Genomic DNA, 26,600 nt, shown 5'->3' with positions numbered 1-26,600 from the left:
ACACTGGACGCACACACCAACTTCTCTTCGAGTAGAACTAGATTTTTGTAGATGATAAAATATAACTTTGTTGCCATAACTTAGGAATACCTTGAGCCATGCTCTCCACCACCAGTGCTCGACTGCCTCAACTACTGCTCTGTAATACTCTTACAACCACATAATAATATTCTATACTTATATTAATGCTATTGTTGAGGAATACGTAATACTTAAGATATAATATTAGACATTAACACCACGTAGAGCAGGAGTGGCGGCAGTTGACCCTCACAGACACTACTAAAATGGTTCACACTGTTCACCACGACATTTTAATGTGAATATTTGTTGTTGAAGAAAAGAGAGTATTTAGTTGAGATAAAACACGTCCACATCTCTCACACGCCACACACACACACGCACGCACACACACACACACACACACACACACACACACACACACACACACACACACACACACACACACACACACACACACATACACACACACACACACACACACACGCACGCGCTCCTCATGGGCTTCCCTTTAAGAGTTGTTCTGCAGGCCAGTCCAACATTAAACTTGCCTATGCAAGTCATATGTTTTTTTTTTTACTTGTAAATAAAGTACAAACCATACTTCCTCTTTTATTAACCCCTAAATCTAGCTAAACTGTAACTCAACAAAACAATACTGTGACAAAGATATGAAACCGAAATACCTGCGTAGTAATGACAAAGATATACTTTATAAACGCAGATACTCTATGGGTGAGCGGCCCTTCATCCCCCCCGACCAGTAAGATCCAATTAGAGGCCCTGACAAGACTTACCAGAAGCCTCGTATACCCAACCGTTCTCCAGATGGCACCACAGACCTCAGATCCAAGGAGGCTTACGAGAGGTGCATATGGATGTGCGGGATGTAAGGGCAAATAACTCAAGAACAACAGAGGATCTTAGGGATAAAAGTTCTTAATGCGGGATTGTTTAATGTGTTGATTAATCCACACGCTAGAAATTGAAGAGATGACGACGTTTCGGTCCGCCCTGGACCATTATCAAATCGATAAACAAACTAATGTTTATGTTTGTGTAACACATAAAAGCATAACAACGCTAGAGAACATAGAACAGTATACAGCAATAGAGAAATTAGAGCATCATTATGGACCTGAACATAGCAATATACATCTGAAAACAATAAAGAACAGAACACTGCAAGAGAACATAATTCAGAATACTTTACTTTTTCCTCGAGGAGTTATTTATTGTGATCAAGTAATTGACCGAGTCTTCTGCTCTTTCCAAGAAATAAGGATATAGTCACCAACAGAGGGATATATATATACTCAGTCTGCTACACTCCTACACAACCATCCTCCAGAAACAAAGGGAACGTAACAATTACAAAACCTCAGAAGCCATATTAGCTTTTGAAAGGCAGCCTCCTATTCCTACCTTATCAATCTTAAATATTCTAGAAATGTCTATTTTCTTACCCGGTAATATTTTCTTGTCCCATAAATCGTCAACCCTATTACCAAACCATATTTAATTAAGTGCTTTGCCGCCCCCGTGACCAACGGAGGGGGGGGGGGGGGGGGTGGCGCCCCCGTGACCAACGGAGGGGGGGGGGGGTGGCGCCCCCGTGACCAACGGAGGGGGGGGGGGTGGCGCCCCCGTGACCAACAAAGGGGGGGGGGGGCCCCAGTGACCAACAAAGGGGGGGGTGCCCCAGTGACCAACAAAGGGGGGGGGTGCCCCCGTGACCAACGGAGGGGGGGGGGGGTGCCCCCGTGACCAACGGAGGGGGGGGGTGGTGCCCCCGTGACCAACGAAGGGGGGGGGTGCCCCAGTGACCAACAAAGGGGGGGGTGTCCCCGTGACCAACGGAGGGGGGGGGGGTGGTGCCCTCGTGACCAACGGAGGGGGGGGGGTGCCCCAGTGACCAACGGAGGGGGGGGGGTGCCCCAGTGACCAACAAAGGGGGGGGTGCCCCAGTGACCAACAAAGGGGGGGGGTGCCCCAGTGACCAACAAAGGGGGGGGGGTGCCCCCGTGACCAACGGAGGGGGGGGGTGGTGCCCCCGTGACCAACGAAGGGGGGGGGGTGCCCCCGTGACCAACGAAGGGGGGGGGGGTGCCCCAGTGACCAACAAAGGGGGGGGTGCCCCCGTGACCAACGGAGGGGGGGGGGGGGTGGTGCCCTCGTGACCAACGAAGGGGGGGGGGTGCCCCAGTGACCAACAAAGGGGGGGGTGCCCCCGTGACCAACGAAGGGGGGGGTGCCCCAGTGACCAACAAAGGGGGGGGGGTGCCCCCGTGACCAACGGAGGGGGGGGGGTGGCGCCCCCGTGACCAACAAAGGGGGGGTGCCCCAGTGACCAACAAAGGGGGGGCGGGTGCCCCCGTGACCAACGAAGGGGTGGCGCCCCCGTGACCAACGAAGGGGGGGGTGCCCCCGTGACCAACGAAGGGGGGGGGTGCCCCCGTGACCAACGAAGGGGGGGGGTGCCCCAGTGACCAACAAAGGGGGGAGGGGTGGCGCCCCCGTGACCAACGAAGTCACGTAACCAATGAAAGGTCTTTGATATTTCTCGTAAATTGCTTTATTGAGAACGCTGCCTGGAAAATTTATTTTATGACATTGAAATAAATTCCGTCGAAACAAGAAACAGGAACTTGCCTGTAAACTGGAGGATGTGTGACCCTGCAGGACCTGAAGCGCTCACCTGTAATAGCAGGAGAGTGAATTATTGATATGTTTCATTAAAACCATTTTATAAAGCCTAATGCTCATACCCGAAATATTAGTTACCATATGAATAATTACATTTTAATCTAAATCATATATAATGTAATGTAATGTGTTTATATATATATATATATATATATATATATATATATATATATATATATAACTGAAAACTCACACCCCAGAAGTGACTCGAACCCATACTCCCACAACTGGTATGTACAGGGACGCCTTAATCCGCTTGACCATCACGACCGGACAAAAGGAAGTGATAGCCGAGGCTATATGAACCACTTCCCCGCCGGCACTCGGATGGTAATCTTGGGCATAGCATTTTATCAAATCACCTCATTCTTTGGGGCACACGTGAGGAACACAAATGCAAACAAGCCTGAATGGTCCCCAGGACTATATACAACTGAAAACTCACACCCCAGAAGTGACTCGAACCCATACTCCCACAACTGGTATGTACAGGGACGCCTTAATCCGCTTGACCATCACGACCGGACAAAAGGAAGTGATAGCCGAGGCTATATGAACCACTTCCCCGCCGGCACTCGGATGGTAATCTTGGGCATAGCATTTTATCAAATCACCTCATTCTTTGGGGCACACGTGAGGAACACAAATGCAAACAAGCCTGAATGGTCCCCAGGACTATATACAACTGAAAACTCACACCCCAGAAGTGACTCGAACCCATACTCCCACAACTGGTATGTACAGGGACGCCTTAATCCGCTTGACCATCACGACCGGACAAAAGGAAGTGATAGCCGAGGCTATATGAACCACTTCCCCGCCGGCACTCGGATGGTAATCTTGGGCATAGCATGCTATGCCCAAGATTACCATCCGAGTGCCGGCGGGGAAGTGGTTCATATAGCCTCGGCTATCACTTCCTTTTGTCCGGTCGTGATGGTCAAGCGGATTAAGGCGTCCCTGTACATACCAGTTGTGGGAGTATGGGTTCGAGTCACTTCTGGGGTGTGAGTTTTCAGTTGTATATAGTCCTGGGGACCATTCAGGCTTGTTTGCATTTGTGTTCCTCACGTGTGCCCCAAAGAATGAGGTGATTTGATAAAATGCTATGCCCAAGATTACCATCCGAGTGCCGGCGGGGAAGTGGTTCATATAGCCTCGGCTATCACTTCCTTTTGTCCGGTCGTGATGGTCAAGCGGATTAAGGCGTCCCTGTACATACCAGTTGTGGGAGTATGGGTTCGAGTCACTTCTGGGGTGTGAGTTTTCAGTTGTATATAGTCCTGGGGACCATTCAGGCTTGTTTGCATTTGTGTTCCTCACGTGTGCCCCAAAGAATGAGGTGATTTGATAAAATGCTATGCCCAAGATTACCATCCGAGTGCCGGCGGGGAAGTGGTTCATATAGCCTCGGCTATCACTTCCTTTTGTCCGGTCGTGATGGTCAAGCGGATTAAGGCGTCCCTGTACATACCAGTTGTGGGAGTATGGGTTCGAGTCACTTCTGGGGTGTGAGTTTTCAGTTGTATATAGTCCTGGGGACCATTCAGGCTTGTTTGCATATATATATATATATATATATATATATATATATATATATATGTATATATATATATATATATATATATATATATATATATATATATATATATATATATATATATATATATCAGAAAACTTTCAATTGTTTTATTGTGGGTAAAGTACAAGATATGGGAAGGTGTATGGAGCACCTAGCTGTCTGGGTTCGAACCCTTCACGAGGAAGTTTCCATGCATGCATGCATGCCCCTAGGCGTGTCCAGTACCACTCAGCCAACTGACTGTACAAAAACATTGGAAAGTCGTGTGGCTAGCGTCTGTGGTGTTGCCTAGCGCTTAACAACAAAGTCCGGATCCTAGCAATGTAATTCAGGAACATACAAATAAATACAAGAGCAGTTACATAAATGATGGATCATTGCCATCTCTTGGCTGTAGTAGGGGAGGAGGCATGTGAAGGGCACTCAGAATGAAGTACTGGGACTGAGAAGATCCAACACCCATAAAAGGGAAGGCATTCAAGAGCAGGTCATCAGCCCGTCGGTGGCACATCCCGGGAGGCTCAACAACGGGCTTCCTGTGGTCCAGCATGTGCCGTTCAGTGCAGGTCTTATGCTTGTTAAGGCTCTGGGAAAAGTCATTTCATATTCCTTAGTTAATAAGTACCCCTCAAGTATTTGTTGCCGATTAAAATCCCACAGGGAGGTTTAGGTGCTTCTCAAGACTGTTGTCCTCGTGATGTTGAATGATGAGAAACACATTGTTTCATAAGTTTCTTTACAAATGTAGAGACTATCAGTTTGGCGCGTTCCTTGAGTATACGAAAAATGTATTTCTCTCTGGCACCTTGTTATACTAGTTTTGTTCCGGAGAATTTGCAGAGAATATTCCCACAGCAGTTCTTGTTTTAGATTCAGCTGCTCGGAACAAAAATTCCAAGTAGCACAGGCTATGGTGAGCCCGTAGTGGACTTGAATAAATAGTAAACAGATAAGTTTCCCCCAGCTGTTGGAGTAACTTAGCCATGCTAACCTAGGCCGCCGCCAGACCTTGCTTGAGTGTGAGTTAGTAGCTGCGCCCAGTACAGAGTGAATTACCTTGGAACACGAACACAGGTGGAAACTTAATACTCAAATGAGTCACAGCGACATTAGAAATTTTGTTTCAGTGTCAGAGTAATTAACAGATAGAATGCTTTAGGAAGTGATGTGGTGGAGGCAGACTCCATACACAGTTTCAAATGTAGATATGATAGAGCCCAGTAGGCTCTGGAACCTGTACACCAGTTGATTGACAGTTGAGAAGCGGGACCAAAGAGCCAAACCTCAACCCCCGCAAGCACAACTAGGCGAGTTGAAACCCAGTTGTGAGTACAACTAGGTGAGTATACACACACACAGGTAACTTGGCAGTAATTATGTTATCATGCAACATACAATCCCAGGGGAAGGTGAGAGGTGGGGTGGAGGTGTCAAGTGTCACGCATTTATCCAACAATTCATCCACAAATTAGTTACGCTAATTATACTTAATTGTAAACTGCTCGTCTACAGCGCTTTCTGCAATATATATGCAATTCAATTGTTAGTATTGTCATATTGTCAACTAGTAAGCTTCACTTATGTTGCATTACTAATTTTTCAATTTTATTGCATTATTTACTATATAACCAGGACGGTCAGTGCCACTAAACGAGGACCAGCTAAGTGGAATCAGATGATGATCTAAATTAGACTGGAATGTTTATTCATATATAAAAACTGTTGTAACACTGGCGATTTTTGTGCTGTCTTACATGTGTAAAATACGAAAATTGAATGCAGAATGATCTAAGTATTTACATCAACTCAAAGAGGAAACAAATGCATATGTAGATAGGAAAGTGGATGGAGGCAGTATTGGAAAAATACTTGAATGAATTCCTCGAGATCGAAGAAAATAAATTAATAACAGTGTAGGCTTTTAACGAACTTGAAACCCAGATATCCTGCAGATTCTGACAGTGGGAAGAAGAAGCACGTGGCAAAGACCACAGCCAAAGCAGGAGGCATAGGTAATCAGAAAACAACACTACTCAGGATTTTGGTTTAAATTGTTACACAATGTAATGCTTAGTTCAGTATCCCCAAGCTAGGACGCAATACAAGTTTTTTAGAACTCTAACTTAGGAAAGAGCATCAGTTTCCTTCGCTCCAAAACAGAGATGAGTGCCACCTTTCCCCCACTCCAAGACAGGGCGGAGTGCCAGATATAAATTCCACCTTGATGCCATAAAGTAGTCTCAGTTTTTATACTAAGAGAGGAATGCCAATTTTCCTAGTTGCAAAACCTGGAGCGCCAGTTGTCATGCCTGCAAGTTAAGGATAAGTGCCAGTTTTCCTACATCCAAATACTTGAGAATTAAGGAGTGCCAACTTGCCTTCTAGGAGAGTGCTAGGTTTGACATTTTAAGGCCAGACAGGAGTGACAAGCTTGGTATTCCCCGCTCTACCATGTTAATGGTCATGTTAAACATGACATATTGGTATCTAAAGATGAATAATGTTGATAACGTCACTATTCATGGTGGCCCCCCCCCACCTGGGCTGGTAGGACCCCCCCCCCACCTGGGCTGGTAGGGCCCCCCTGGTGCTCATGGTAGAACCTAGGTCATGGCCTATTGGATAATCCAGCCCCGAATTTCTAATCCATGTTGAAAACTTCGAGGAAGAGCCGAACTGTTTTTTGTTTATCCTCGGCGACAGCCCCTCTCTTGGTTCATATAAGAAGTGGCGCTTTAATTTACGTTAATTAAAAAATATGTTATGTATTTAACAACAATAAACTAATATTTACATTTAAATTGTAATAATAACTAACCTCTTGTTCTTCTGTACTGGCAATTAATTGGGTAGGAGACAGGAGGTCGCGTCAGCTGATGTCGGAAGCCCACGGCGAATGGGTTGGTTTACAATAGCCGTATACATGAATTCTCTTTTATCAAATTAATAAATTTTATCATCAATATCTACTATAAAAATGATCAGTAAGGTGCCAACTTACTTTTTTTTAGCTATATTACCGTTATTTGATGTGTTAACAACCTGCAAGCATTTACCCCTTTCAGAACCTGTACATCTTTTGTCAATATTTGGTGACATTGTTTACAATTATTAAACAGTTTACGAGCATCAAAACTTCCCAGTAAATGGCTATTATTATTATAAACCGCCTCCTACTACTTTAAAGCTCAGAAACAGTTTAATAAATGTAAACAAAGCCGCCAAAGATTGAGAAAACATGTGCAGGTTCATGATCCGGCCGCAAGGGCGTAACATACACATTTTAAGTTCATTATACATGTTTATTTTGTGTTTAAAATGACAGTACAAGGGGACAATATAGGACAGCTTTAAAGGAAGTACATAATTGTTATTTTATATTTAAAACCTTTTACAGTAAGCTCATAAATTTCATGACAATTATAAAAACATATGTTCTTTAATTATTTTCATTTTTAACGTAAAATGAAAACAAAACGAAGCAATATTAAAAATATATGAAAGAGCTACACCATTTTCGTTTAGGCTTCATTCTAGCAGAGTTATCTATTACTTCATTATAGTCCACCTCAGTAGCCAACTCTCTTTCACTGGAGAGCAAAGCTAACCCGTATATCCTCGCCCACAGGAGAAGGAAGGTAGGACTTTATTGCCTGAAACGCTGTGCGTATTAGTGGCTTTAGGCATAGTATGTACTATCTCTGTCTAGAAATCCAACATTCTGTTTGTAACTCATCTTGTATGTATGAATTTTTACCTGAATAAACATTTATGTATTATTATTATTTATTTATTATGTTGAAAAGGCGCCACTTTTGAAAAACAATATTTCTCTTCCACTAGATTATATAGTCGAAATGACTTGGCGCTTTTCCCTGATAATTCAATTCAATTCTACCACTAGATACGTTACTGTTAACAACATATTTGTCGTTTATATTTAGTAGGGTTACTTAAGTATAGTTCGGAGTACGCTGGTCTCGTTAAATATGGTCCTCACTCTAATTTAGCTGATTCGCGGCAAACCATGTACCGCCCTGATGAATTAATTTGCACTGTCACTAAGAGGACTGTTATGAGGGGCTTAATAAATGAACTAAACTAAAACCCTCTCTCATTCCTTTTGAACAATATCTCCATTTCTTAAATTCCCATTACATAAGAGAGATTTAGTGATAGTAGCTTTGCAAGAATGTACCAACTTTCACAACCTTATTCTACCTTATTGTAAATAAATAAATGAACATTAATATTTACACTAACCCTAGCGGCCTCGACGAGAACAGATAGCCGGCGGCTTGTCGAAGGTCCCCTCATTTGCCTTGATGTGGCTGTATATACATGAAGATCTCAGCTAAATGTGTCATTGTCCATACTGTTACACAGGAGGCCATACAAGACGTAGCGAAGTACCACAAGTGCGTCAACACAGTAAGCCTCTTGAGCTCCAAGATCATCAACAACTCATGAAGGTCCCAGAAAATTATAACCGAATGACCGACAATGAAAATGTACATTTGGTACATAGAAATAAACTATACAATACATAACGTTTTTTCATAGTTATTGTTGCATCCCAGCAACAAGTTCCGCGTGTTGTGTTGATTAATAGCGGGAGTGTTTAGAGCTGCACAGCTTCCAGCAGGGTCGGTAGTGATGGCCCCGGCCGCGACCAGTCGTGCTTCACCCACACGCCAGCACACTCCTGCTTCCACCCGTCGACCCTCGGTGTGTCGCAGCCTCTCACAAGTGGGTGTCACGAACACCTCTTCAACAATGATCGACGCTTCTTCATCGCATCTGACTGCAAGTGTAGTCTGAATAAATTATACTTGCGTAACACAGTGACTTAGTGCAATACTGTCTCAGTAACATTAGGTCCGGCACACTTGTCCAGAATGATAAGCAAGTGTTGGCGTCGACGAGTGGGAATGGTGGTAGGCGTGGTTACGGTAGTGGCTGTTATATTGGTGTGGATGCTGCCAGCAAGACTTGCCGAACAGAAATTTCCTATTTTCTTAGTTACTCCGCGTCATGCTCACCTTCCCCGTGTACAGCACACGCCAGGAGAACACCTGCACACCCAGGTGGGCACAGAAGTTCCGCCTGATCGCATCTGGCACCTAGACTTGAAAGGTGGTGCACCTCGGATAGAAGTGATCGAGGAACTTATGACTGTGGCGGCGAGGGCGGGGGCAACGGGCGTGCTGGTTGAGTGGGAAGACATGTTTCCCTACACGGACGCCCTGGCCAACCTTTCTGCCCACAATGCATACACTAAGGACGAGGTGAGGCGCGTGGCGACAGCAGCTCAAACTGCGGGGTTGACGATGATTCACCTGATGCAGAGTCTGGGCCACCTAGAGTACGCCCTCAAGCTGCCCCAGTGGGCGGGGCTGCGTGAAGGAGAGAGCCCTGGGGAGGCGTGCCCATCCCACCCGGGCACCACGGGCCTGGTCATCGAAGCCATCAATCAACTTATGACGGCGGTGAAAACTCCAATCATCCACATTGGCGCCGACGAGGTTTTCACATTGGCTAAGTGTCATCGTTGCCGGGCACGTGATCTTGCACCCCTACAACTGTTCGTGGACCACGTAGCGTACGTGGCACGGCACGTGAAATCCGTTTGGGGCGTGCGAGTGTTGGTGTGGGACGACATGTTGCGTCGTGCCCCGTCTCATCTACTTCACTCTCTGGCTGGGCTGGTGGAACCCACGGTATGGGCTTACGGACCTGATGTGTCACGCATGGTTCCACCCTACATTTTAAGGACTTATGCCGCCGTCTTTCCCAGGGTGTGGCTGGCCCCAGCTTTTAAAGGTGCCACGGGGCCTCGTTCCATCATGCCGGATGCGGCCCGGCATGCTGCCAATACGCTCGCCTGGGTACAGGTAGGACAGCGGATGCGGCGTTACGCGACTCTAAATGTTGCGGGGATTGTGATCACCGGATGGTCTCGGTACGACCATTTTGCCGTACTTTGCGAACTAATGCCACCGTCCACGCCGTCGCTCGTGTTAACGTTACTGACGGCTTCTCGCGGCTTCTTGACGCCAGCCACACTACACGACACCCACACCCTGCTGGAGTGTCCCCCGCATGTAGTGCTCGATCCCGCTCGAGACCCGCACCTCTGGGCTGCTCGTGACTGTGCCTTTCCCGGCGCCAACGTGGCTTTTTTCCTGCACCGATACGCTCGTCTGCGGGACGACATAAGGGTCATGCAGAAAGAGGTCGAGATGGGTGGCTGGATGACGGCATATAACCTCCACCACAATTACTCATCCCCAAGCCGAGTACGCGAGGCCACAACGAACCTGCGCAGCTTCACTTCAGCCCTGAGAGACCTGCAGGTGGAAGCGGAGGCGGTGTTGCCTCAGTACCACAACAACGCCACTGTGGAGGAATGGACGGAGCAGCACCTGGTGCCCCTCAACTCTACACTCTCCAAGCTTGCCCGCTCCGCCGCCGAACTCCTTGCCCACAAGACCTGGCCCAGAAGACCCCTTAAGCGGCGGTAGCTCCCAGTAATATAAGCTTTTATGCACACGCCCTTCAGCACAAATAACACGACACACGATTATCGTCAACGTCTACATGATTAAATGGTTTGTAGTTGTCGTCGATCAAATATTCATTGCATGTACGTGAAGCCCTTTCATTAAAGAAACACGTTTTCCAAGAAAGGTCTCGGCTTAGTTAGAAAACCTAAATTACGTTACTAAAGTCCCATCATAATATACAAACGTTAAGTATTTTTCTTATAAAAAATCTTTGAGCAAATTTACATCACACTATATCATTATAATGGGCCGAACGCTTGTATGGTCGCCATCCTGCTCCAAAAATTTTCTCAGAAAAATCACGTTACTGTTATGTCATGCGTTTGGTGAACTCCATTACTGACACCAGTGACTAGAGCGTATGCGGGTTACATGTAAAAATTTGATTGGGTACCAGATCAGTGCCTCCAAATTTCTAGTGAGTTCAAGTGTACTCTAAGATGTGTAACTTTTGCATATCGTGGTCCATGGGGTAAGGTCTGCATCTGGGATCAATCCCTCCGTCCTGCTTCGAAAGATTTTCTCCTGCATTTCTATGATTTTACGTGTATATTTTTATTGTTACCTAAACATACAATCACTGACATGAATAAACCATTTAATACTGAATAAAGACTATACATTCATATCCGTTCACTAGACTGGTAATGGACATAACCGCAAGAGAACAGAAGACCTATTTATTAAATTTTACGTCCCAGTACACCCATCTTAGCATCCCAGCACCTAACCTACAGTGTCCTCCTATCCACCCTATAGTATCCCGTTACATCCACCCTAGCTTCCCAGCACTCACCATATTTAGTACAGTATTGGCCAAAACTCACCATAGTATACCAGTGCCTGCCCTACAGCATCCCAGTACCCTCCATATAGTATCCCAGTACCCATCCTAGCATCCAATTACCATCACCGCTCAACTATACGAGATGAAATGCTATTAGATCTATTGTGTACTGTATTTGACAACTATTTTTCTCACTTTAAACAATGTGGGATTTGGTACACTACACACATCTATAATGCCTCTAAGATGGGCACAGTCTCAAGAAGTGGTCCAGTCGGTTTAAATCTCTCATGCCACAGATTTGGTTTCAATGTAGTCCAGTCGGTTTCAGTCCCATGCCACAGATTCTGCAACTCCGCTGCTCCGTTGTCATTTTCATCCCAATGGAAGGGGATGGGAAATGACAATAAAATCCATCTCCTTGGATACTTGTATCCAAGACAAATCAAATTTATTAAAAAAATTTTCCCTTCAACCACCTCTACTTATCCATAATGATTGAGATTGTTGACTGTAACTACAGTACATTGTATCAGAGTACAGATTCATTTGCAGATTCTTCTATCCTTCTTTCCTGAGTAAATCCATAATGGTGCTGTTGCCTGATGATATCTCTGATTAGAAGTCTTGTGTATGAATTTGGTCTCCTTTAGTGCTTGTAGCAAGCAACACATCTGCTTGATTATTTTTAGGTTCCAACACGAGAGAATCCACAAGAACTTAATTATCCTTCCTTGATGGGTTAGCATTTTCACTTTCACAGCTCTTGACTTCAGCAAGTCATTCTTCTTTATGCCTATTTTGGAGACTTTGTTGTGTGGCAAAGTAAATGTTCCAGTGCTTATGTTTAAACTATGTCAGACATTAGTTTAAACATGTACAGCAGGTCAAAACAAGTTTGCTTTAGATTAATTTAATTTCCCATTACTGCATATATGGGTTACTTTGAATATAGATTTGCCTTCAGTAAATTACCTCTCTCCAATACACTATGTCATTGCATTAATGATTTATATACATTCTCTTGCTTTTCATTGTTATATTTGAAACAAAAAGAAAGCTCTCAAATTTATGATACTGTACTAAATAAAAAGAATTAAAAAAAATCCCATTTTATTAACATTCCTGCATGACATCTTTATATGTATACCTAAATGTGATACAGCATTAACAACTGGCCACATGAAGGCTTTAGCCAGGAGCAAACACCTTTCTGCGGTACAAAACTGTACATAACCATTGACTAAACTAAAATACTGTAATTATAAGCTTGCGTTAACTCATCAAAATCAGGATGGTCAACACTTCAGGTAGGCTACTTGTACTCTTGTAAATTCAGTGTGAAATTGCCACTTGGCCTTCAGATACACAATTATAAAAACTGAATTACAAAAAAAATATTCCTTGCTGAAGGGACAATGCACAAATATGTGTCCTTTTGGAAAAAAAAAAAAATACAAATAGCTGTATACATCCAACTGTACTTAGCACCACTTTCTTCTTCAGGCACTGTGATACGGATATTTTTATGTTAACATTTTAAAAATCTACCACCACTTCAACACTATGATTACTGTACAGTGCTTGTAAATGAGATAGCTTCTTAAATCTTGTAAAAAGAATATTTTATACACAAAAAAAAGTGGTTGGGTGATAAAACTGGAAAGATCAAATTCATTACTATTAAAGTAAAAACAACTTAAAGGCTTGGTGGCCAAGTTTGCCTTTAGCATCACATAAATATTTTGTCAAGTGCTTTTTCAATGTGCTTATTTTCTTCCAAACACCGAGATTCTCTAAAGTTCACACCACGTGTGCAGTTTGCTACAGTGACAAAGATCAAATACATTCAGTCCCCTCTACTTACGACCCTTCATGTTATTTCAAAAACTAAATAGTATTTTATCAAATAAAATTCCCATAAATAAATGGTACTTATGCACATAGGATGACATTTAGGAACGTGAATCCCATGAATCCGAACTAATGTTATATCTTTCAGGTGTCTGAATTACATGCAAAGGCTGCAGACCACTTTCATAATTGGTGGTTATTTTAGTGTACAACCAATGGTCCTCTGTAAATTGGACTTCATAATCTCAATCTCTATATACTGTAAACACAAAATTAGGAACTGGCAAAAGAAATTGGTAAGACAGTATGGCTATAGAGCACTATTACAGAATATTAAAAAAAAAAAAACTAAATACCATTCAAGATGCCAATATGAGAGTAGGATACAATATGATTGACAGGATAAAAACCCACACTAGTGTATTTGTGTATTTTTTGGAAAGATTTAGACCAAGTCTTTTGCACTCTCCTGAGTGCTTCATCAAGATCTGAGTACAGTATATGGTTAGGACAAGACTTGCATCTCAATGTACGCGTATTAGCCGTAGAGATGCAAGTCTTGTCCTAACCATATACTGTACTCGGACCTTCTTAGATAAAGCGCCTTAATCTGCCTCCAGTCTGACAGATAAATTATGCTGCTCTAGTTATACACTTTCCGATGCCTCTTTCAGTTAGCCGAGGGATTGTACATGACCTAAATCACTATTCTCTTAACTGCCTATGATATTGTCATGTGTGGATTGGCAATCTCTGCTACTGTCATTTCCTCTAATCTCCAATTAACGTTCAATAGTAAGTGTTATTAAAAATGCAACGGAAATTTGGGAAAATACCTGTGTAATTGCATTACACATACCTGTAATGTACAAGGAAATGTATATTACTTATTACACATACTGTATGTAATCATATAGAGTAATACATCAAAATGTTTTCCATATAGCAAATATGTTTGCAGACTTCAGAGGTTGATATTTTGTAACAATACACAACACAATTTTCAATTTAGATTAATAATTAAATGTTTTCGTGAACGTTTCAGGTTTGAATATTTTATATTTCACAACTTATTAAAATAATATTACTAACAATACTGTACTTAACATATGAATTTCACATCGGATGATTTTTAAGACTATAATTACCTGTCACAGAAGCTAAACCACATATCACTGATCATTAAGATATAAAAATATAAAAAACTGAAGACAAAATACAGAATGAAATGATTTTTTTTTAATGTTACCATCAGTGGACCAAATAAATATACTATACAGTAATGTACTCAACAACAATAGGTACAGGACCAAATAAATATACTATACAGTAATGTACTTCAACAACAATAGGTACAGTGTTAATAAGAAATTTTTATTTTAAATATCATGAATCAGATGCCTATACAACCCGCAAGAAACATTTCACAAAGACGAAGCACTGCAAATGTGAAAAACAAAAGGATTTTACACTTTCTAGTATAACACTTTTTACTTAATAGTTTCAAACCTCAAATATTATGAGTTATTGAGCTTACAGAGTCTATAGCAATAACTCATTGCCAAATAAATTATGCACTAGTTTTTTTCTTGAATGATAAAGCATTATTTCCAACAAGGAAATATAATGTTACCCATAGTCAATACACGAAAGTAATTAATAAGCAAACATCAGCCTAATTTAAAATTGCAAACAGGCTGCATATATTATGTAATCAACATATGCAAAAAGTTACACAACATGTGACTGCAAAATGCAAGAAAAACTGCAGGCAGGAGCAACGGTTTCAAGCTCAACAAGCCACAATGAAGGACTGAAAACAGAAGCTCTCTCACCCCATAAGATAATTAACCCATGGAAATGCCTACCCGCCGAAGCCGTAAATGCCAAAACTGTTAAGTTTTAAGGTACAGCTGGAAAAGATCAAGGCAAATAGAGGGACCTTCGACAAGCCACCGGCTTCCTATCCTCGACGAGGCCACTTGTGTTAATGGCTCTCAGGTAAAATCAGGTAAATTGGAAAAAAGTCTTTCACTCCGCTATGAACTTCTTCAGAGATGTCTCTGAAAAAACTCCTAGCGGACCAAAAGTACTAAAACTATCCTCATATCGCTGTACGTTTTTCTTGCATTCTACATAAAAAAAATCTTCATAAAAAAAAATAAATCTACATAAATAAAGAATATATTTTTATATTGGACGAAATTCATAACTAAAGGCACATTTTACCAAGCATCCTTAACTGGGGCCTTTATCCCTCTTAACAATGGTTCTTTAAGAAAAGTATCCTGTCACATATGTTCCACCTCATCATCGGTCAACCTGCCACTTCTGCATGGAATCTAATTTCCCACGCTCAGACAATGGCCATACTCGGCATACTGCTCGACCACGAATTAATCCTGCTGGCACAGATCCAAAATTGCGCGAGTCAGTAGAATTCATAGTATTGTCACCCTCCAACCACACGTGACCTTTGGGAACCTGAAAGTAGATAGGTGCTTCTGTATTACATCCATCATATAAACAGTATGCATGCATAAGTTATTACCAATTTGAAGTTACACACAAAATTATGTTTGTGGCGTTTTATCACGTGTATATTTTACCGTAAATTATATTAAAACTTCCAGTGGTTTCAAAACATACACAAACTCCAAGTTTATTCGAATCTACACAAGAGGAACATATTTCAAACATTACTTAGTAGGTACAGTATTTATATATTATATAAAAGTTAAATTACATACAGCATAATTAGTACTGCTTAAATTTGATTTCAAAATCTTCCTGTTTGTTACATTTTTGTAACAAACACATGGTCAATATATATACAAGTTCTACTTGCTGTCATTTAATTTTAGAATCCACTTTGCTGCACATCTACTGACTTTCTATTTTGTTTATAGTGTACATCAATGAAACTCAGGACATTCTACGAGGAGGTGAGCAACTAAGTGGGATAATGTAAATCTGACAATAAGGTGCATGTCTTTATTAAGTGTTTAATTAAGTGTATTAAGCGCATGTCCATTAAGTGTTCATGCGTGTGTGGCCAATATGCAGCCTAGCTAGTTCACAACTTACATTAGTGGTAGGAGGAAGGCCAAAGGCCAAATGAATAGACTACACATAATACTACTTTTCATTACTCATAATACAGCACTCAACCCATGATTGCCCCAACGGTTGCAGACTGGTGTGTGAATGACATGGTAAAACTCCAAGTAAGGGAGCCACTTTTAGGAGACAGTTGAGACAAATGGCCTCCTGAGCAGTGGCATCTGTGATATTATTAGATATAACATCAATATGGCTGGGGACCCCCCAAAAATGTAAATGTTTTACACCTACTTGGATTTCATGTGGACTTTAATCACTACAGGATGGAAAGGGTTAAAAAGTCTCTAAAAACAAGAGTCCACTGTGAGTTACAGCTGCAACAACAAATGAATGTTGGTGCATAGAAAATAACTGACAGAGAACATACAAAATTGTATGTTCTCCATCAGTATGTTCTCTACCGTAAAACTCAGCATTAAATGTAGTGAAAAGCATCTTTCTGGAAGAGGCCCATATCAAGGATTCCTGAAGTTATTTTGCCGAGATTGCTCCATACCAAAAGGCCATATAATTTGCAGAGGTTCTACTTGGCCTACCGGGAACCAGAGACAGAACCTGGCACCTCTCAAAGAGGTACAGGGAGCAAGTGAAAATTCACCACCTCACTGGGAAAGCATCCAGGAAGTCAACAAAGCTTTACAGACAATTGAGGTGTTCACAGAAAGCAAAGCCTCAAAATTGCCAAACATCATAAATGATTCACATAGAACAAGGAATTCAGCAAACTAGTTTGAAACCCATTAATACTGATCATTGCCACCCGGCAGCCCAGCCTCTACCCTTGGCATATTGCCCATCTTAGTTCTGGAGGTGATGAACAACTCACTCACAAACCTGGAAGGGAGGGAGGTAATCAGGGAGCAACCAGGGCTCTACCAGAAAGAGGAGTTTCATTACATTCAATGTTGGATTTCTGTGTGGGGTCTCCAGGTGGCTCCCTGAAGCTAACCAAAGAACAAGAATGGGACTTACCAGGGAAGAGGAAAGACAGCAGGCACTAGAATAAATAGAACCCAGGTCAGGAGACATGGCCCATTAACTAAATACTGTGTTGCCAGAACCCTGTTAAAATTCAAAACCTCCAAACCCAAGTATCAGCCCAGGACATATTGGAAAAGACCATGGACGACCTGCGAAATGTGAGCCTTAGAACAGGAAATCAAGGAAATGGCATCAACCAACAGGGCACTCGAGGCAGGACTAGTGGTTCGCAAGTAACTGTGAAGAGTCGCCATGAGACAAATGATGCACCCCCCCTGCCGAACCAACCAAACATCAATCACTAAGGGATCCCTCATGGAAGCCCAACGACTCATTTTTTACCAGAGAAGACTGCTGCAAACAAATAAAGTGTGTTACAGCCTCACTTAGTCAGTAACCGGGTTCTTTCTATTCAAAATTTTCTATGGGGCCTTAATACCACTTTGTACCAGATTCAACCCAGTCATAAGAAAGTTGTTCAGAACTGGAAGTAATAGTCAATCCAACAAGAGTAAGGGGAAAACAACACTAAACCATACCATCACCATGTGTACTTCATAACTACAGTATTTACACTTCTTACATATGTACATAATATAATATTGCAGATGTCACTTTCACATAGGACACTACAAACAAACATCTGCGATCTTCTAATCCGGCGAGTCTACTTCTATCTTCTATTGTACAGCACTTGTGGTACTCTCCCCTAGTCTGTCTTCTATGGTACTCACTCTGGCGAGTTCACCTTTCTCAGTAAATCATGGGCCAGTCCTTTACAGTATCATCACGGTGTCAAAATACCACTTCTACTTTCCAGCAACACACTGGCAGGTCTCCAACAATACGCTGGCAGTGGTGTCCAGCAACATGCTGGCTGGCTTCCACACAGGTTTCAACTATAACAAGCCTTAACAGACTGACATTAATTCCACCTCGTAACTAAACTGTGCTATCCCAGGATACATCAGTCTATTCACCAAAATCTCACTGGTTATCACGGTCTCCACCAACTCGGCCCACTTGTTCCCACTGGAACAGGTCTCGAGTTCAGGAGTGCCCTGGGATTAACAAGTGAGAAGGGCCATTCAATTAATTCAATTTTAACACTATTAAGAGGGACCGAGAAAAAATGAAAATGACAAAATGAAAATCATAAATGAAATACAAAGTACAAGACACAACCTGATCTATTCAGAATGACAACAACATGTAAAAGATCTGGGAATAATGAAATCAGATGATCTAACGTTTAGCGAGCATAACAAAGCAAATATAACATCAGCCAGGAAAACAATAGGATGAGTTATGAGAACCATCAAATACAGGGATGCCATTATGATGTTCCTACCTTTCAAATCACTTGCACTTTCCCAACTTGAGTACTGTTTGGTACTCATTTTAGGTTTCAAATCAGGTGAAATTGCCAAAGTAGAGGGATACAGAGAACATAAACAGTGTGCACCAACATGATAGAGCACCTAAAGTACTGAAACTGCCTTAAAGCTCTCGAAATGGACTCTTGAAAGGAGGTAAAAGAAGTATCATATATACATGGAAGATTCTGGATTCTGGAGTAGTTGCACCACAGGTACAATAAGAGAACACTGAATGAGGATCAGAGGTCCATAGAGTTTAAATATCCTCCCAGCAGACATAAGAAATATTGCCAGTACAAAAGTGGACGTGCTTAAGAGAAAATTAGACACTTCCACAAAAAGTAATGGACTGAAGTGGACATCTGGGCTGCTCCAAGCAACAGCCTGTTAGACCAAGTTATTACAAGTCCAAGACAAGCCTGACTGCAGGTTTGGTTTGGGAAGAACTCCCAGAACCCTCTCCAGATATACTTCAGGTGGAATCAGAAAAAAGATGAAACGAGCACCAGGCACTGTCATACTGCTGAGGATTAGCACCAATAGGGGCATACAAATTATGGGGCACCAATAGCCACAAAAATGGCAACAGACTCGCATAAAAAACACCAAGACAATTTTTTTTTTTATTATTAGGGAAAAGTGCCAAGCCTTTATGACTTTATAGCACTTGGAGGGGGTTCAGGATGAGGATTTGGGATGAGACAGGACAACCTGCATGAAGCAAGACCGTCGCTCTACTGTCCAGTCAAAGTGGCTGGGAAAAGTGTGAAGTGAACAGAGTGAAGGAGAAGGATGAACCAGTGAGGTATGATGCAGGGCTGCTGCCAAGAGAACCGGACCCATGGCAGGAAAGACTGCATTAATAAAATCATAGGGACTATACAAGAATAACTCCATACAGTGCTGATCTAGTTAGCACTCGTATTCCAAGAACATATCTACCATACTAAATAATTATAAAAAATAAGAATTTAGTCTCAGAAATGTTTCAATACATCTCAAGGTATCCTCTGGAATAAGGCTACTGTACCAAAATATTACACATTTACAGTCTAAACTACACTTACCATATTACAAGAGGGAAAATCAAATAAAAATATGACAGTGCTTAGAGCAACTGCCTGTCTAATTTTTATCCAATTCTCCCTAAGATAAAGTTCTGCTTGACTTACAATATGAGTTCGAAAACCAATTTTGACTTTGTCTCCCCCAAGGCCAGTGACCCGCTTGCAGATGTGGTGGTGGGGATTTGTTGGGGAACGAGCAATGATGACATCCCCTCGACTGATGCGATTTAATCGAGGAGAAATGTGCTCAGTAATGATCACGTCCTCTGAGAATATAGTTGGTTCCATCGAAGGTCCTTTACACTGTGGGAATTTTTTTTTTTAAACATTTGTACATATATATTTAGTTTCACAATCATCCTAAAATACAGTATTAGTGCTCCCATGAAATAATATTTTAAACAATTATTTAACTTTTCAATGTAACCACTTTATATTATGCAATTGATATTTTTTTTATAAAGGTAATCCATAATGTTTTAGTCACAGAGCCAACTGTAGATATAGAATAAAAATGCCTTGTGAACTTCAAGAGCCATTTACAAAATATTTCAATGGAGTCACTCCCTTCCTCAAGTGCATCTCTTGAGGGAGTTGGTGTCCTCCAACAAAATGAGTCCCCAGGATTGGGAGTGCTCTGCTTGAACCAAAGTTTCAAGTGCTTCAGCTGTTAATGTTTCTACCAATAAGTGTTCATCTTTCAAACCCTGTTTGAATGCTGCAAGTTGTAATCAACAATCCTTGCTCATGCAGATGTGGGCTGGAAGGAGTGCTAGCTAGCTAGGGAAGTGTGCCTTTCCTCTCTGATGGAAATCTGCAGCTCTGGCATTGGAGCTGTTATTCACAGGTAGTGATCAGAGGGATGATTTTCACCATGAATTTTTTTATAATAGTTGGGAAAATCAGGTCTAAATTCAAAATAAAAACACAGTATATATAAAAATGTTATTTTCAAATTTTATATTAAAATTGTATTTTAACCCTCAGTGAGAACAGGGTCGAAAAAAATCGGGGTTCGAATCCTGAGCAGAACAGTCATGGTTGGGCACATTTCCTATCATCTAAGCAGTAAATATTGTAGGTATCCAAGAGTTAGTCAGCTTGTTGTCGGATTACATCCTGCAATTCTATCCTGTTGGCCTAACATGTACATATACATTGGCTGCCTGTTCCCTGACAATGAATTATCATTAAATTGTTAAAAGTTTAAGATAATTGTATAATACTAATTTCTTTTGTCGAGGACAGGAAACCTGTGTATTTATACCGGGGTATATACTTTAGGCTTGTATTGTGGTCTCCCCTTCCCCCTTCAAGGTTGATCTATCGACACTCCCAGGATGCAACCCCACACCAAGCTGATTAACTCCTGGGTACGTATTTATTGCTAGGTGAGCAGAGGCTTTAGGTAAAATTAAACGAGCTCAAGCATTTCTGTCCCATCCAGGAATCAAACCCAGGATCCCCAATTGTGAGTCAAGAATAGAGTCAATTGCACTACAAGATCCTATACAAAAATATAATTATCTAATTGATACCCTAGTGGTTATAAGTATTGTATTTATCACAGTCTCTGTAATAGGTTATGAATACACAGTACAGTATATATAATAATATGTAATAGATAATGAAACAGCTTGGGTAACCAACCTAAATTTGTATCAGTTTACTATAAAATCCACAAAATTAAATACCCTGTACAATAATTGGATTAGCAGAAGGTTGAATTATGCACAATGATTCAGGGTTTTTTTGACACACACAGAAAAAAAGGAAAATAACAAATGTGTAGCAATATTTACCACGACAAAATCTCCAACAAACTCCAGGGTGCAGTGAGCAATGCAGCCATACTGGATCATGTAACCAGCCAAACCCAGCCACTTGCCAAAGTGGCGGTATAAACCTGTCCGCATGGCACTAGAGGTGCATTTCTTTCACTGCTCTTACGCTGAAATAATGTTCGTGTTTTTACTGATACAACAATTATAAAACTCATATTGATACATTAAGATTTTGGGAGTAGTTTATTTATGTGGAGCAATGAAATACAAATTTTAGAGGAAATAAATGACTGACATTTTATTTGTGACAACTGGCGAGATACCAGTGTGGGTGAAAGCTTAAAAGGAGGAAAATTCTTTTATAACTCCTTTATTTCGTTCTTAATGTATCCTGCTACTTACATTTTTTTAATAATAAAAGTTTTCTATTGTAATGTTGTAATTGTGTTTAGCCCTATTTTCTTAAATGTTTTCATAATTTCTGGGCAAGCATTTCATTACCCCATAAATTCGGAGATGCTGCTGCAATGTTTATTCACTATACTTTAGAATTTCCAAGTATATTACTGTAGTAGGTAAATGTAAACTGACCAAATTTGCAAGCTTACAACAATCAATATTGGAAAATTTCAATTGGGACTAAAAAAAATGTGGTGGATGCGGTACTGTTATAATTACAGGCCACATTTAAACATGGTAAAAGTGAAAGCTCAAAGGATTCAGTAATTAACATTATCATCCAAAACTTGAAAGTATATAAAAGATTTTAGGCCTAGAATAAGGCCAACAAAAATATGTTGACAGTTTCCAACCAACCCTAAATTCCAACTACACCTTAATGTTTTTAAGAAAAAAAAAGATGCGCAGTAAAATCTAAATTCTACAGCTGTGATTTGAGCATATCTATATCATGCCTTCACATTAAAAAAAAATACCTACCTACCCTTTTGTTTTTTGTTGGCTGTGCGATTGCAACACTTTATTTGGGCCTGATATGAATTTGATTAGCTAATGTATACTATACTGTACTTGCAAAAATCATAACACTGTATACTGCTCGTATCTCAGTTTCAAATTATAGTATTTAAGAAAAAATATAAAAATTGGCATTTTAAATTATGACAACCCTTGGATTTTCTTAAGTTATAAATAAAAATATTATATCAACTTTGAGCACTGTCATGGCATTACAGTAGATAGTTTCTATCACCCTCCATCTCTTGGGATCATTAGATAATTTCAAGCATAGGTTACATATGAGGTTTGATGAGCGAGTTTGGTTGTGTGTGAATAGGTAGTTTCACATGGGCCAATATACCTTTTAAACTTTCATCTATTTATTCTATGTTCTCATCCATTACTCTCTCAAGACAATAATTCATTTATATATTCTTCTTTCATTCAACATTACAGCAAAAACAACAAAAAGATACCCAAGTATACTTCAACCATTAAACTAACCTTTCTGATGGAGTTTACAACCTTCATGAAAATCAAGCAAAAATCTCCAGACCTCTCAATGATTTCTGAAACATGAATTTGTTTTATCAAGTAAAACTGAAAATATACATAAATTAATATGTGTAGAATATACATATAGGTTATTGCTGTACTGTCAAAACCAGGAAAAGTTTTTTTAAATGGTTACCTTAGAGCAGGAAATAGTTTAATCAAATGCATATGGTTAACTAGGAATTGTTTTGGCTTATTAAAACATTGCTGTTCTAATTTAATGAGCTTTACATAATGATGATTAAGCAGCAAATTTAAGCAAATTTGAAGCTAGGAAAATATGAGGACCAAGAATATAGGGAAAGATAGGGTGAATAAGTGTGAGAGGGAGCAGGAAGTGAGACAATAGTGCACCAGAAGCAATAAGGAATACAGCTACTTAAAATCAGTTTGAGAGGGGAAGCATACTACACACATGACCTAGTTGGATGTGATAAAGAGTGCTGCTGTGGATGCTTAGATGGTGTGTAAAATTCCCAATGAAAATGGTAAACAAGGTAATAATTATGTTTTTATTACTGTATGATGACCCTTAAGTTATGTAATTGTGTAATTTTCCACAACAATTATAATTCTTATTTTTTCTAAATAATTTGAATTGATATTATCTTAGGATAATATCAATTCAAGTGCATTGTAGGGTTAAAGCATTTAGCTCACACTTGATATATCCTAAGCTTGACTTTCAAAGGATGAGACATTTAGCCATGACTGCATACACTTGAGACTTCAGTTTACCTACCAGTAAATGGGTATACAGTATACTGTGCCTAGGAGATAGTCAACTGTTGCAAGCTACATACTGGAGGATGGTCAATTGTCATTCAGAGGAACCTCAATGGGTCTAACAGACTTCCTATCCCCAATTATCCAATTATGAAATACTATTTATTTCATGACAATAGAATTGCTAGTCTGCAAGTGGTGATCGTACCTTCAATTAATTATGAATAAATTTTGAGATTCAATTCCTGCACCCATTATGTACCACTGTAACCTCTTTCACTACCACTTACAGGAATTATTGCTTAACAGATGAAAAAACTTATATAGCCTACTGTTTCAGAGTATCTTAGGCCCTTTGGGTCTCTTACAAAACAATCACAATGCTTTGGTTAGGTAGAATTTCATTATTTCAATGACTCTCCAACTGTTCATGAGATAGGATTAGGCTTTTTATGGTATAGCCAACTTTTCAGCAATGCCATTGGTGATTAGCAGAGAATAAAATTTTGCCTTGAGGAGCAAGTCTATTGAGCAGCATTTTTTTTAATTTATATATATGCAAGAGTTCTTACATTCTTATAAAGCTATTAGCAAGCATAGCATTTCGGGTAGGTCCCTAATCCTAATTTTCCCCGGAATAAGACCCGCCAAAATCATTTAACAACCAGGTAGTCATTCAATGCTGGGTTAACAGAGGCTTACAGTTAAGGATTGACACCTAGTCAATCCTCCCCCAGCCAGGATACAAACCCAGGCCAAGTTGCTCGGGAAGTGTGGGGCAAGTGTTTTACCATTGCGCCACGGGTACTGATGAAGCATCGGGATGACTGCTGGGATGAGCATCACTCATCTTGAGTAACAAACTGCCATTGCTGCATATAGAACACGTTAAAAGTGGAGTAATATCCATATGGAAAAGAAATGTCGCAACTCAATGAGAGAATAACTGTTCCGACGGTAACACACTGGAGTTCTTTATTTTGTAGACTAGCACTTCACACACTTGTTTAGTCCAAGGTTAGTCCTAAAAAATTGCGAACCACCTTTGATATGCGACAGAATTATGGTAAAATTGTACACAATTGTTTTAACACAACTCTCATTCGGATTATTAGACCCACATAAATTGCCAGATTGGGTTTGGTTAGGTTTTAAAATCTATTAGCAAACCATCTCTGGTACGATGTGACCTGTTGGGTGGGGGGAATCTTTAATTAAGGTCGAGCCTTTGATAAGTGGCCCTCAGGTAACAGGCACACCATATATACATTACAAAGAGACCAGTTAACAAAATACCGGCTGAGACTGACCCTCATATTTTACCCAAGTTAGTTATTTGCATAGTAAAAAAAAATAATAATCCAAAAACTTGTATTAATGCCAATTAAATGCTCTAACACAGAGTATACTTACAAGAACCTTTACCAAGGCAGAAAGTGCGAGAGAGAAAAAGAGAGATGGAGTTGTGCTTCTCTTCTCCAGCTGAGGCTCCGTGTTGACGTCTGGGAGAGTGTTGGTTCCCATCCGCCAGGCGTCGGCTGGGGTCAGGTCCACAGTGACCTCTGATGCTCTGCACACACACTCCTATTCCTGAATTACATTTCACCTTTGTAAATGCACATTAATGACACTATGTAAAAGTCACATCGAACACTTTATGTAGGGCATACGTAAATCTGTGTATCTATGTATTTACGTATGTAGGTTAGCTTAGCATTTTATAAAAGCACCGAATCACCTTCTGTGGTTGATTGTTCAGTAAACCCTTGAACTATATGTTTAACACATCTCTAACCCTGTCCATGGAGGACAGAAGAAAATGTTTATATGCTGGTTAGCATTGTAAATGTGTGGCCACGTCTGTGGTAGAAAAAACAAAACTCCTATTCCTGAATTTACCTGAATCCAATGAGTAATTCGCTAACTAGGATAATCAATAACATATCATAGAGACAGGCACACACACTCTGAAATCTGTAAGAAATTAAATGTAATACTGTAATGATCTTTAAGAATTAAATATACTTAAATATGCTATTTATCTGAATTTACTTGCTAAATAGTATATTAAATTATCAAAAGTTCGTTACACTATTACATTTAGTCTTTTTTTCCAGATTTCCAAGTGCATGCCGGTCTCTATAATATTTTCTACATTCATCTTTTTAAACCCCAACCCTGCACATGCTCAAAATAGTATTGTAAATAACGAACTAAAAATATCTACTCATGGATGTCAACAAACAAACTCAAAATTGAGTGATAGTTGAGAGGCGGGATCAAAGAGCTGAGCTCAACCCCCGCAAGCACAACTAGGTGAGTACAGTAAGCTTAGAAATACCCTACTACTCCCTTGTAAACAAATAATCAAACCAAATATCTTCAGATAGACAATGTCAACATTCAGTAACTTCAGTACTCACATACAACATATAGCGTAAAAGTTTCTAAAACTGTTGGTATATTCTCACAAATTGAGATATTGTATGTTCCCGCTCTGCTCCTCTTACAC

The 26,600-nt window shown here is 40.6% G+C and overlaps 2 protein-coding genes across 2 annotated transcripts; one reads left to right on the top strand and one right to left on the bottom strand.

Moving 5' to 3' along the window:
• Positions 1–8,228: 8,228 nt before the first annotated feature.
• Positions 8,229–12,697, top strand: LOC138349883 (hexosaminidase D-like). The gene has a single exon (XM_069338645.1). The coding sequence runs from the start codon at positions 9,208–9,210 to the stop codon at positions 10,831–10,833; it is 1,626 nt and encodes a 541-aa protein (XP_069194746.1). The 5' UTR covers positions 8,229–9,207; the 3' UTR covers positions 10,834–12,697.
• Positions 12,698–12,763: 66 nt separating this feature from the next.
• On the bottom strand, positions 12,764–25,653 carry LOC138349566 (mitochondrial inner membrane protease subunit 1-like). The gene is made up of 5 exons (XM_069338646.1): positions 25,502–25,653; positions 23,312–23,376; positions 21,869–22,017; positions 20,172–20,369; positions 12,764–16,000 (listed from the first exon to the last, which is right to left on the bottom strand). The coding sequence occupies exons 3-5, from the start codon at positions 21,980–21,982 to the stop codon at positions 15,827–15,829; spliced, it is 486 nt and encodes a 161-aa protein (XP_069194747.1). The 5' UTR covers positions 21,983–22,017; positions 23,312–23,376; positions 25,502–25,653; the 3' UTR covers positions 12,764–15,826.
• Between the last annotated feature and the right edge of the window lie 947 nt (positions 25,654–26,600).

This window comes from Procambarus clarkii, chromosome 40, assembly GCF_040958095.1.
Source record: "Procambarus clarkii isolate CNS0578487 chromosome 40, FALCON_Pclarkii_2.0, whole genome shotgun sequence".
In the NCBI taxonomy this organism is placed as follows: Eukaryota; Metazoa; Arthropoda; class Malacostraca; order Decapoda; family Cambaridae; genus Procambarus; species Procambarus clarkii.
Note: the sequence above shows the minus strand (reverse complement) of the source record. Positions and strands in the feature narration are given on the sequence as shown.